The sequence below is a fragment of the Rissa tridactyla genome, chromosome 1 (assembly GCF_028500815.1).
Source record: "Rissa tridactyla isolate bRisTri1 chromosome 1, bRisTri1.patW.cur.20221130, whole genome shotgun sequence".
In the NCBI taxonomy this organism is placed as follows: Eukaryota; Metazoa; Chordata; class Aves; order Charadriiformes; family Laridae; genus Rissa; species Rissa tridactyla.
This window is the reverse complement of record NC_071466.1, coordinates 100,936,409-100,950,110: the sequence shown is the minus strand read 5'-3', so window position 1 is coordinate 100,950,110 and position 13,702 is coordinate 100,936,409. Positions and strand designations below refer to the sequence as shown.

The following is a 13,702-nucleotide window of genomic DNA, read 5'->3' as shown; positions in this document are numbered from 1 at the left end:
CCTGTAGGTTGCCAGCCGCGTGTTTTTGTACCCAACCGGGGTCTTAATGGGAATTTGACAACGCCGTGTGCAGGCAGAGGATGCCTCTGCACCGGCAGCGTGTCCCTCGGCGCCATGAGGTGTAGGACGCGGGGCCTCATGGTGGCCGTGGAGGCACCTCATGTTGTGTCCTGTCATGTCATGTGGCGTGCTGTGGTGCGCACAGGCCAAACCCAACAGGCTCCAAATGCAGGGTTTGGGTTTGCACGAAAAATTTTTAGGCTGAAAAAGGGGGGGAAATGCCATAGGAGTGAAAGCAGCCGGAGCAGTATTTTTCTTTGAGGCTGCACACAATGGGAATCGTGTCCCAAAGTCCTCACCTGCCAGGCCCCAGGTGGGCAGAGGCTTTGGGACACCTCCTGGTTTTTCCCTGTGTAGTTCAGTGGGCATTTCAGGTGTGAAGTAGAGCAGGAGAGAGCATTAATTGGCAATTAAATTGCATCAAAAGAAGCGTGGCCACCTGGTTGAGGGAGGTTGTTCTACCCCTCTACTCCATCCTCAAGAGACCTCACCTGGAGTACTGCATCCAGCGCTGGAGTCCTTAGCACAAGAAGGACTTGGACCTGTTGGAACGGGTCTAGTGGAGGGCCACGAAGATGATGAGAGGGCTGGAGCACCTCCTATGAAGACAGGCTGAGAGAGTTGGGCTGTTCGCCCTGGAAGAGAAGGCTCCAGGGAGACATTATAGCAGCCTTCCAGTATCTGAAGGGGGCCTACAGGAGAGATGGGGAGGGACTCTTTATCAGGGAGTGTAATGATAAGACGAGGGGTAACGGTTTTAAACTGAAAGAGGGTAGATTTAGATTGGATATTAGGAAGAAATTCTTTACTGTGAGGGTGGTTAGGCACTCGAACAGGTTGCCCAGAGCAGCTGTGGATGCCCCATCCCTGGAGGTGTTCAAGGCCAGGCTGGATGGGGCTTTGAGCAGCCTGGTCTAGTGGGAGGTGTCCCTGCCCATGGCAGGGGGGTTGGAACTAGATGATCTTTAAGGACCCTTCCAACCCAAACCATTCTGTGACTCTGTGATTCTATGATTTTTGTCCCCGTCCTGACCATGGACATTTGGTGGTGCAAATATTTGCCGCTTTGAGTATTAATTATCAGTATCGCTATACTTGCAAGGCTTATCAGTATGCTTCGAAGCCAATGACCAGTGCATCCTTTGTTTGTACTTCTTCAGAGCACTAGTAACCAAATAAATTAATTTGGAACCGATATGTTCCAAACGGCCAGTCATTTCCATTGAATTTACCAGGCTAGACTTACATGCAAAATCTCCTGAGAAACAAGCATGTGTAATAACTTCTGGCAATAATTTATGGTTTTGCATTAAGGTGTGGGTTTTTTTATTTTACAGGAAAACACTCTGAAAATACCTGATTCTAACAAGCTTTTCTTTTTGCTGGACCTCCTATTGCATCTCAAAAGAAGGAAGAAATGACAGATGGTGAGCCACAGTAAACAGTGCAAAGTATCCATACTGTTATTTTTAGTTTTCAGTGAGGTTTTTCAGGATCCCTGTTCCATACATGCAGTACTGCATTTCCAGCTTCACATAATGGTTTGCACAGACAAAAAACTTATTTTCAAGAGCATCTTTACTATTGTGCGTTCAGTCCTACCTAATGAATCCTGGAAAGAAAGTATTATATTCCGTTTTAAGTATTTTCAGGGTTGGACATTGCTATATTCAGTCTTAACATTTGAAATGTGTGTAAGCACTTTCTAAAACCAAGCCAGTTTCACCTTTCACATAGGGTCAGCTTTACTGAGCTCAGTGGCATGTTGCTCACTTACAGCAGAAACAAACTTGGCCCTTAAAATTTGAAAGTAGTCTGTTGCCATTTAACATTCTTAAAATACCTCTCATGCTCAGAGACCTCCTTAAGCAAATACGCGCAGGCAGACGCTGAATTGTGACCATCTCGGGGGTAGAAGGCGACAACCAGAAGGAAAAAGAGCATCCTGGATAAGTAGAATGGGATATTTTTTTACCAGGTATTCTGGACCTCCTCTTTACAACAGTAGGTTCCAGAAACATACAATCAGCCACATCACCCTCCTCAGTATTAGGAAGTGTACTGACACATTTATTTCAGAGAAGTCCCTGAGCCCTGAAGTGCGGATGATGATCTGAATTCTTTAAAGCTGAGAGCATTTGTAACTGAGGCTTATTTCAATATGATCTCTGCTATAATTACTTTTGCATCTATGCTCCCCTTGCCCTCCCCTTCCTCCATTCCCTTTTATAACGTACAATTTGCAGCTACAACTCCAAAGCCTCCTTGTTGTGGTCAAGGAGAGGGCACAAGCCCTTTTATGCAGGAGGTAGCTGTGACAGTGCCCATGCAACGTTAAACATTACCCGACAGCTTTGCGATCGCCCCCAGCACTAAGTTGCCTGCTCCCTGTCCCTTCTCCCTTCTCGCTTGTCCCTTCCCCCTCTCCCAAATATTTCTCCAGCCCTGTCTCATTGGTGCACTACTCTCCTTTGCCTTTTTTGGACTGCCACCCTGTCAATCTAATGCAATAAGGCCAGGGGCAGGTGCAAACCCCTTGCTATGGCTTCTCTTACTAACCAATCCTCTACTGGCCCCTTGTTCCAAAATACCTAAGAGCCAATGGCGTGGGAAAACCCGGGACCCCGGGGAGAGGGAGAGGCCAAAGCTGCTGGATTGCTGGGAGGGGGGGCATCCATTAAGGACCTGGGTTAGCCCAGGAGCTGCCGAACGCTTGGATTCCTCTTGGGACTGTGGTGACTTGTGGATAGCAGGCGTGCTCTGCTGATTCATCTTCATCACTGTCAACATGGTGATCAAAGTCTTTGTAGCCACATCTTCAGGGTCTACAGCGGTAGGTGTCTCATTTAACATACTCTTCTTTCTGCTGGGATCAGGTTGGTAAATCAGCCTAGCAGATCCTGGGACAACCTGAATTTGCATGGAGAACAAAACACTGAATTTCTTCTAGTCTGCATTGCGCACCTTATTCTTGAAAGCTACTCAAGATGTAGAGGATTCCTATTAATGCAGGCTTGCTTGCATGCGAGGTTTTACTACAGGTATAACATTTACATATAAATTATCGGTCATTTAATAGGTTTACTTCTGTTTGAAAAAGTGTATACAATATATATTCTCTGAAGAAGGAAGAAGTGGATATTGTATTTGCACAAAAGCTAAGGTAGATTGTTTACAGTAGAAATTAATATATTAGTTTTTAAAAGAGAATTTAGGACACTGCTCCTGAAAAAGGGGAACTCAGTGTAAGAGCGAGCTTGGAGCCAAAGTAAGCTGAATGCAATTATGCAGAAAATAATGCTTCCCCACCTCCCTTCCTTTCCCTAGATTTTTGTGGTTTGGTTTTGTTTTGTTTTGTTTTGTTTTCCTTGGGTTTTGGGTCTTTTGTAGATTGTTTTGGGTTTTCGTGTTTGGGTTTGTTGGGGTTTTTTTGTGTATGTGTGTGTGTGTGTCTCTTGAAATGCTATACTGATGATTTTTAGTATTGAGATCTACTGCTGTAGCTGTCAGCATAGTGTATCAGCTGAAGGGAAGGGCATGTGAATAGTAGGGAGCTTGGAAGTCCGTGGGAGGTGGGAACCGGGAAAGGACTGTTTCCTTTTATATCCAATTCCCAGATCAGCTCAGATTGCAGCTTTCCTTTGGCAGTCACTCACTCCCGGTGACATGGCTAAACAAACTGGCTGGTGCTTGCACATAGCTGTAACTACATCTCTCTCACCAGCTCCATGTCTTTAAGAAGCTTCCAGAGTTGGAAAGCTCCAAAAACCACCCCCTGTTCATGGGGTCATCATCTCTAGAAAATGAACGGGGGGCGGTCATTCACTAAAATTCAAATTGGAATATGGCTGAGGAAGTTTGCAGTTTTCTCGTCAGCTTGTCTCACCATCCTATCGCTAAGCCTGATACTCTAAATTTACTATTGACATTTTAGCATTCTTTTTTTTTTTTTTTTTTTAAATGAGAAATCTCAGATGCAAGGGAAAAAAAGAAGAGGGCATTGAAAACTGCGGGTTTGATAATTTGTAATCTAGCAGTTATTGCTCAAATAGTGTTATAAATTGCCATACGCTGTGCATTGGCAGTCATCTCGCCCCTGTTTGGTCTCATGTTTTGGTCCCCTTAGGTTGAACCAAAGAGTTGTCCCTACCTTCTTTGCCGCTCGTCCATTTTCTGGGGAAAGTTGTGGCTGTGACGGAAATCCCTGTGCAGACATTCAGTATGTGCGTGTTGGGGCCATCATCACCGTGTGTGCCTCAGGCACCAACTGAGCCCACTCCTGCTGTGGGGTTGGGGCTGTAGTTCAGCAAGACTGAGCATTTTGGGTTAAACACTGACATTCAGAGATCACTTACGCAATTAAAACTAAGTGTATCGTATATTGAGCACTAGCTGAACCAAGATCTTTCCTCTGCTATACACGTTCCTTGTATCTCCTCTCAGCCAGCAGCAGTAACTAACCCTCTTGGTCTGCAGTGCAGGGATGTGTGTGCTACACCAAACGCTGAGCAACACGCAAGATTTATCCAGCCTTTTTGAGCTGTTAAGCATTGCTACTGAGGTTTATTACTACTAAGAATGATGGCTAATGCCAGTGAACTGCAATAGGTTTTAGGCTTATTAATGCCAATCTCCACTGTATGTTAGCTGCCCAAAAGGCTGTTAGTGAAATCCCAGACATATTTTGGAAGGAAGAGTATGGCATCTTTACGCTGCCTCTGTATTTCCTCCTTTCTGGTGTGCTGGGTGTATGTATAGCTGCAGCAATCTCAGAAGGCAGCATGTGTTCACATTACTGATACTTAATTGTAATGCCAAGTAAACACAATATTCAGCTGGAATAGTTTTCCCCATTTACTGATTAAAACGGGTGGAAGGTATCCTTTCAATGAACCTTTCTTTAATGAGTTCTGGTATATATAAAATAAATCTCACTCATGCAAGGAGCCAGCACAAACCCCAGTATAACACCAAAATCCTATTAAAAACAAATTTTGTATCAGCCTCGTACAACTTTTCCTGAGAAGAATGAATTTAATCCCTGAAGAGCTTAAATTGGAAGTCTAGTCCTGGTGGCACTGGTGCACTCCTCAATGTGGCTGATCTCCATCAAATGCGTGTTGTTCATTTTGAATGTCAAAATGAGATGGGGCCAGCCTCCTCTGATGTAAATCAGAGCAGAGGATCTGCTCTGTAAAGCAGAGGATCATTGGTAAAGAATGAAAAACATGTCTATTCTATGTACTACACAGTCACACTACTAACTGGTTTTTGTGTTAATAAATACTTTTAAAAAGTGAATGCAGTGAATCCAGTAACGTTCTGGTGCTCTGGATCAGATGCTTGAATGATATAGCTCAGTGTGGCTTTAGAGCAAATCTGCAGTCTGTATTTTTCACCTCAATGATTCAGGAATTTATTTTAAATAACTTCAGCTTTATTATTTTTCTGTTCCAAACTTAGCTGATATTGAACTATTCGTTAAGGCAAGCAGAAGTGGAGACGCTTATTTATAGCTCTAAAAAGTACTAAATGCTTGGATTGAAGCAAGCAGTAAAAAAACCAAAACAGTTTTGTTACTAGCCACAGAGGTGTTTAGAAATGGGTAATATTCTGCAAGGTTTTAAGGTACCACAAATCATGGGAGAAAGGGGGTTTGTGTCTTACACGGAGAAAGTCTTCCAAAGTCTTGCTTACTGCTGCTCATGGTTGGGAGACCTCTAAATCCGTTTATTCCCAGCAGTTTTGGTGACATTTTATGAACTTGCCCACCTTCTACCCAAATCTGTAGGTCTCAAAAAGACTAAGGAATATGTAAACTATTTGAATTATGTCCTCTAAAAAACAAGGTAGGGGATTTGCTATCCGTGGCTGTGAATCTAACCATTTATAAACCTGAGCTCAAATTTCAGTTCAATTTCAAGTCAAATCAGAGGTTAGAGTGTGATAAATAAGAATAACTATCAGGAATAAGTTGTCCATGTGGTATTAGAACCAGAAGCGGCAGCAACTCTGCCTACCAACATTAATGTTCCTCTTGCTGTAAGTTGTTGACTACGTACCATTTTTTTCTGCCATAGGCGCTGGTCAACATGAATGCTCTGGATTGTGAGGATATAGATTATAATATTTAATTATGCATCAGGTGAAACAATATTATAGCTCTTACGCTCTGGCTAGGTAGTATTTATTTAAAACATTTTTTCCTTATTTTAAAGGACTAGCAGCTAGGGATGGTGCAACCTAAGCTTTCTTGAAAGGGAAAATGACATTGATGAAACAATGTCCTGCTCACCACCAGTTTCCAGGGAATCTATGCCCAAGTAATCTGAATTCTTCCCATGCATCAGATACAAGGGAGGGCACAAACAAGCTCCTGCAATCTCATCCATTCAGTGAAAAACTTTTGCATGTCCTCTGTGTTGTTACATCGTGGAAGATTTCTCTCTCTGAGTGGTGTTTGCTGGAGAGATTCTTTTGGTTGCCCAGCTACCTAATGTCAGCCACAGCGGAGGCTGCTTTATGGTTTCATACTTAGTGTGTGTCTTTTGCTCTGCCTAAACCCTAGTAATTGTAAGCCTTAAGACATAGTAGATCTTCCTCATAGTTTATTGTTGTTATCATAATGAGAAACATCTTGCCTTTTCCTTATGCAGGCATAATTGCATGTAATATTTTATTTTTCCTCAGCATTCATTTTCACACAGCCCTCTCTTAATTTTTGCTTTCGATCCTGGTGCTGTTTGAACCTCCTGTGTATTATGAACGTCGAGCTTAAGAAAAATTGTTTATCCAGGTTTAATTCTAAAAATTGTAGCTACAGGCATAAGCAAGGGAGCGCAGAATCTGTATCTCAGGTCCATTATCTCCTCAGAGGCACTATCCGTCTGGGGCACTAGCTATTCCAGGAGCCATATCTACTTCAGTGCCTATGTCCAAAGAGACAAGCTGACCCTGAAATTGCAGCTGACAGCACTTGAGTACGCTGGCTTTCAGAGCATGTGGTGAAACTCTTAGTACTGGCTCATGCAGATTTTATTAACCATTTGTACAGACATTATCCTGCCACTTCCTCCAATGAAGTGTCCCTCAAGCAATCCTTTCTGCTTCCTGAATGTGTTCTGTAAATAACAGTGCAGCTAAATAGCCATTAACAAAATGACCTCTGTTTAAAAAGTAAAAATAAGAATATAAATAAGCAGCTTTGAGATCTGTCAACTGTATGGCTTTTGAACACTTTGGATTAGTATTGCCATTCAAAGGGATGTACTTTTTTAAGCTCACCATAAACCTCTGGTTTTGCCATAAAAATGTACAGCATTTTATGTTTGCTATTTTTTTATAAGCAAGCATAGCTGTATAGATAGATACTTTCTTATTTAAACAAGAAAAAGACATTTTATCCCTAATCATGAAAATTCCTTCTTCCAATATAATAGTCTATCACTCTACTTCAGCTTTTCAGGTTTATTAGATTATAGAAATACATAATCCATGAATTATTTCTCATCTCATTGCCTGTCTCAGACTGATTTAGACTAGCTTGGTGTCACTTTAAATTCAGTTCTTCAGATGTCTGACTTGTGGACGACATGGTTTCAAATCGTACAATGGCTCGTAGGTAAAAATTACCTTGATACATCATTCTAGCTACCATCTACATAGGACAATAACTTGCTGCGTGGAGTAGCATAACTGGGAGGAGAAGAGACTCACGTCTGGAAGGTGATTGTGCTAGATAGTAATTTAGTTGTCTATGACAGAAGAGCAGCTCAAGAGAAAGTGTACAGATCAGTCCAAGCAGTGCTTGCTTCAAATGCTGCAGTACTTGTAGGGCTAAAGTTTGGCCTTGCAGCTCTTAAGACAAGTTGGACACGTACAAAATGGGGAAGTTCTTTAAATGTTACTTAGGAGTAGCATGCCTTTAGTAGAGAAGTATAGTGAGTATTACACCTTCAAAGTGAAGGGATAGGTTATAAGCTTGTTATAAGCATCCTAGGTCTACACAGAACTAGCTTCAAAGGCAATAAGGGACATAATTGAATTTTAGGTGGCACAGAAGCTGCGTATAACGTGCTTTATTTGTATGTAATATGTTCTTCATGGTCCAACTAGAACATCATTCTGTAATGTGGGAAATACTCAAGCACAGGAGTTAAGCTGTACTGGATTTTCATTGAGTTTTCACTCATATTTAATTATTCCTAGCATTAAGGAACAGGGACGGAGAGAAACGTGTGGCTCATGGAAAGCTAAATGTCATGTGTAATGAGTAGGAAAAAGGAGACTGTTACATGTTGAGGAGAATGTGTCCATTCTCGGACCTGTGGTGACTTTAGGCAGGATTAGTTTAGGTATCTGTACACCACGTTCACAGATCTGAGAACAGAGTAGGAGGCTTCCTGCTGAGCCTTGTTTCTTAGATTGAGTTACCACTGCTTCCAGGGAGGAAAGAAAGAATCAGGGGTGAGGATAGGTAAGTAATGGTAGTGCTCTGGGTGCTGAGAAGCAGTCTTGAATCTCAGCTTCAAAAAGTTTGGGGGCTACTGGAGTAGTGGATCCAACTTGACATACTTGCATTAGTTCTGCTTGCAATAGCGATTGCTTTTAGAAAACAGTTTTCTTTTTAAAGAAGGAATTTTGTTTTTCCTCTTTCCTAACCAGATCAAAAAGAAACAGCAAGAAGTAGTGGGCTTTTTAGAGGCCAACAAGATTGACTTTCAGCAAATGGACATAGCAGGTGATGAAGACAACAGGAAATGGATGAGAGAGAATGTCCCGGGTGAAAAAAAGCCTCAAAATGGAATTCCCCTCCCTCCACAGATCTTCAACGAGGAGCGGTACTGTGGGGTAAGAAGCTGTTTGGAAATTTAAATACCTTCAGAGAGTCTTCTTTCATAGAAAATGACTCTTTTCCATTAGTAAGAAGTGTCAAACAAACTCCTTAAGGCAATTTGAGATTCCCTTTGAAAGAACAATTCTTAGAAAGCCTTTTTTAGGCACAGAAAAGCAGTGAAACAAGAGATTATTCCTTTTTAAGAGAAAAATACACACAGAGGGAAAACTGACTAGAGAAGCTCTGCTTAACAGACTGTATGGATTATTGCCTGCAGACCCAGAGCTTGTGCAGGACCCAGAGCTCACTGCAAGGCGTGGAGCTTGCCGCCTATGAGGAGCTCTGTGTTTTCCTGCCTCCTGCTGTGTAGCTCACTCACAAGTTCTCCTGCTGTTGTCTCTCTGCCTGCACCCTCACTTCAGCTCCTGAAGACCAAAAGCAGTACTGTCTAGGTGATACTATGGCTTCTTTGCGTAATATCTCAGGATAACTAAATGTAGACCATGAGGACAGCTCAGGTGCACTTGGAGTAGTAAATGCTCAATTATGTGCTTTGACAATTCCGAGCTACTCAAGACTAGTGGGGTTCATAGCAAGGCTGATCTGGTATCTCTAGCTGTATTGTACTTTGCTTCTTGGACTTTCAGGTAATTTTGAATGGTGAGTGTTGATATGTTGTTTGTTGGACACAGATTCATCTGGGCTGCTAGGAAGTCAAGAGATCTCTGAGGCACCAGGGGCAGTGAACAGGAATCTTTCTTTTCCATTGTATTATGCAAATAAATAGGAAATATAGTTGACTGGAATAGTACTAGTATGTGGTTTGAATTATTGAAATTATATTGCTTATTCAATAAGTATCCAACTCTTCATAACAGGAATTGTAACGCTCATCAGGTGCTTTTCTGTTTTCATATCTGCTTGTAACAGGTTATTTCTCTTGAGAGAGTTTGTTCAAATCAGTGATAGATAATACTGTACTAGCATGAATATTAGGATCGTGAATCAAAAGAAATATCTGAGACAGTTTTTTTCTCATAGTCTGGGTGGAAGTACATAGTCTGGAAAGTACTCTGATGTGATCGCTGAGATGAACTTGCAAAGTACTCTGAAACGCAAATCACATAGTGAGCCCAGTTTTAAGTTACTCCACAAATCCAGTGTGAACTATTGCAAAGGTTGTTTTGAGAGAGAAGGGATTTACATGCCACTAAGTTTTCAGAATTAATTTCAGTGCTCTCAGAGCAGTTGTTTCTTCGTCTTCTCGTAGGAATCTTAAAAGAGAACTTGGTAGGTTAAACTTCATGTGCATTTCAACATCCAATCTGCACCACTAAAATTATAATTTGATATATCTTACTCTGGATTTTGTGGCAGCCAATGTTGCAATATTTCTGATATTCCCTGGAGAGGTTATACAGTGAATTAAAGAGTAATTGCCTTACAAAGTGTTGCAGCTGGTCAGCCTTACCAGTAAATGTTAAATATACAGTTTTTACTCCATCTCTGAAGCTATTTCAGGAAGCCAAATAATCTACATCCTGAAATAAATTTAAGAAAGAGTCCTTTGCAAAGACACCCCCACATGGAAAGGAGTCCAGAAAGCAGTTGCAGCTACTGATTTAGAAACTAAATCAAGTTTACAATTAGTCTAAAAATCTCCAGAGTTCTAATGTACCCAGCTCTCAAAGCTTATAGATAATGATCTCAGTGGGTTCATAACAAAGATTAATTTATAGCATCATTATTTCCAAATAAATAAGGTGAGGAGATCCGTATCAGTACATGAGTGTTACCCTTCTCTTCAGTGGAAGGTACCTTAAGGGAGCTGAAAAGTGAATGTGAAGTGGGATTATGTTGCCAGGGGATTTGCATTCTGTTTCCCTGCAGACGTGCTTGCCAAGCCACTTTCCATTATCTACCTGAAGTCATGGCTAACTGGGGAGGTCCCAATGGACTGGAGGGTAGCAAATGTAGCACCCATCTACAAAAAAGGCAGAAAGGAGGATCCAGGAAACTATAGGCCTGTCAGTCTGACCTCGGTAGCAGGGAAGGTCATGGAGCAGATCATCTTGAGTGCCATTACAAGTCATATAATGGACAACCAGGGGAGCAGGCCTAGTCAGCATGGGTTTATGAAAGGTAGGTCCTGCCTGACGAACCTGATTTCCTTCTATGACAAGATGACCCGATTATTGGATGAGGGAAAGGCTGTGGACATTGTCTACCTAGACTTTCGAAAAGCATTTGACACTGTCCCCCATAGAATTCTCATGGAAAAACTGGCAGCTCATGGCCTGGATGAGCATGCGATCTGCTGGATCAAGCACTGGCTGGATGGGCGGTCCCAAAGAGTGGTGGTCAGTGGAGTTAAATCCAGCTGGCGGCTGGTCACAAGTGGTGTCCCTCAGGGCTCGGTGTTGGGACCATTTCTGTTTAACATCTTTATTGATGACCTTGATAAGGACATAGAGTGTATCATCAGTAAGTTTGCAGATGACACGAAGCTAAGCGGGAGTGTTGATCTCCATGAGGATAGGGAGGCTCTACAGAGAGACTTGGATTACATTGGACCGATGGGCCAATGCTAATGGAATGTGCTTCAACAAGGCCAAGTGCCGGGTCCTGCACTTGGGCCACAACAACCCCATGCAGCGCTACAGGCTTGGGGAAGTGTGGCTGGAGAGCCGCCTGGCAGAAAAGGACCTGGGGGTTCTAATTGATAAGCGGCTGAACATGAGCCAGCAGTGTGCCCAGGTGGCCAAGAAAGCCAATGGCATCCTGGCTTGTATCAGAAATAGTGTGACCAGCAGAAGGAGGGAGGTGATTGTCCCCCTGTACTCAGCACTGGTGAGGCCACACCTTGAGTATTGTGTCCAGTTCTGGGCACCTCAATATGAGAGAGATATCGAGGTGCTGGAGCGAGTGCAGAGGAGGGCAACGAAGCTGGTGAAGGGCCTGGAGAATAAATCTTATGAGGAGCGATTGAAGGAGCTGGGACTATTTAGTTTGAGGAAGAGGAGGCTGAGGGGAGACCTCATCACTCTCTACAACTACTTGAAAGGACATTGTAGAGAGGTTGGTGCTGGTCTCTTCTCACAGGTAATTAGCAATAGAACAAGAGGGAATGGGTTCAAGCTGCAGCACGGTAGGTTTAGGCTGGACATTAGGAAAAAATTCTTCATGGAAAGCGTGGTCAGACACTGGAATAGGCTGCCCAGGGAGCTGGTGGAGTCACCATCCCTGGATGTGTTTAAGACTCGTTTAGATGTGGTGTTAAGGGATATGGTGTAAGGGAGAACTTTGTAGAGTGGGGTTGATGGTTGGACTCGATGATCCCAAGGGTCTTTTCCAACCTAAATGATTCTATGATTCTATAACGTGTGCAGGGCCAACAGACCCATCATTCTGAAATTCAGAACTGGTTTACACTGTTTGAGGTTTACATGGTATATCTTAACTCTTCCCCTGTGTCCCATGTCCTTTGTCCTCAGCTGCTTTATTAAAAACAGGTCTGAGAATTGCAAAGGTCTGTCTGAGTCATGGACTCCAGTCCAGTATCCTGAACTCACGAAAGTCCCTTTAAAATATGTTGCTCTTGTTAGTACAGTCTTCAAGGGCCTCAGTCTTGTGGCATCTAGAAACCTTCAAATCTGTAGCCTAGGTATATACCCATTTGCTGGTATGCCAAAGCCACGCTTTAGCTTAAACAGCTCTAGTCCAATGTATTTGTAAATGGGAATGATATCCTTGATTAATCTTCATTTTGCTATGCTAAACAAATCAAGCTCTTTACACCTCTTTTTTTTTTTGTAAGACATTTTCTTTTTCTCTTTCTCCTTCCTATTAATATTTTTCTTTCCTCTTTCCCAGGTAGTCCTTTGTTTTTAGGCCAAACATGTTACATTTCATTTCTGCTCATTCTCCTTTCTGAGATCAGTCTTTTCCCTCACTTCCCTTCCTATCGATTGTCCTGTATATTTGGTTCCCATTCACACATGAGCAGCATGCTGGCCTGGGAGCACTGGCCATGGGAGATGGAAATTCAAGATAAGATTTCCCTCCTCACCCTGAGAAAGAGGGATTTGGAGAGAGACATGACAAACTTTGAATATTTTATGGGCTGCAGCAAAAAGGAATTAATTATTGGTCTGAATCCAGTATTGACGCTACTTTGAGCAGGAGGTTGGACTAGATGGTCTCCTGAGGTCTTTTCCCACCAGAATTATTGTGTGGTTCTAGGATTTTGTAAAATATATTCTGCTCCACACTCACTGGAGGTGGGACAAGATGTAATGACCAAAAAATGCAGGAAAGAAAGTTTAAGTCAGACATCAGAAAAAAAAAAAAAGTATTTTTCATGAGATGATTGTCTCATTATCTCATTAAAGGTCATTACCAATGGATTGGAGAAACACCTATCAGGAATAGCATAGTGCTTCCTGCCTTGGAGAAATGGTCCTTTGAGATCTCCAATCTTGTCTTGTGCAGTTCAGTGACATTTTGGGGGTGGGGGTGAGGAAAGAGAGGGTACTGGGGACAGGCGAGGAGACTTTCTTTACATGCTGGAATAGACTGACATAATGAACGAGTAAATGCAATCCCGTTGCTAATATCCTTTTCAGCTGATACGTAAAAGTCATCTTCTGACTGACCCTGAAGAGCTGCTTCACTTCTTTTTCTCTTTTGTTTTCACTTGTACTGTAAAATGGAGGTTTCTTACAGATGCACCAGCTGTGAGCAGCTTTTCTGCGAGGTTAGAGAAGCTTAAGACTGTTTTATAAATAGTTTGAATCTTATTTTTCT

General features: G+C 42.4%; 1 protein-coding gene across 1 annotated transcript in view; it reads left to right on the top strand.

The window, feature by feature from the left end:
• Nucleotides 1-2,707: 2,707 nt before the first annotated feature.
• Nucleotides 2,708-13,702, top strand: part of SH3BGR (SH3 domain binding glutamate rich protein) — a 29,888-nt gene continuing 18,893 nt past the window's right edge. The window contains exons 1-2 of the mRNA XM_054208682.1: nucleotides 2,708-2,893; nucleotides 8,725-8,910. Coding sequence (XP_054064657.1) covers nucleotides 2,849-2,893; nucleotides 8,725-8,910 — 231 coding nt within the window. The 5' untranslated portion in view covers nucleotides 2,708-2,848. The remainder of the gene's footprint in view (nucleotides 2,894-8,724; nucleotides 8,911-13,702) is intronic.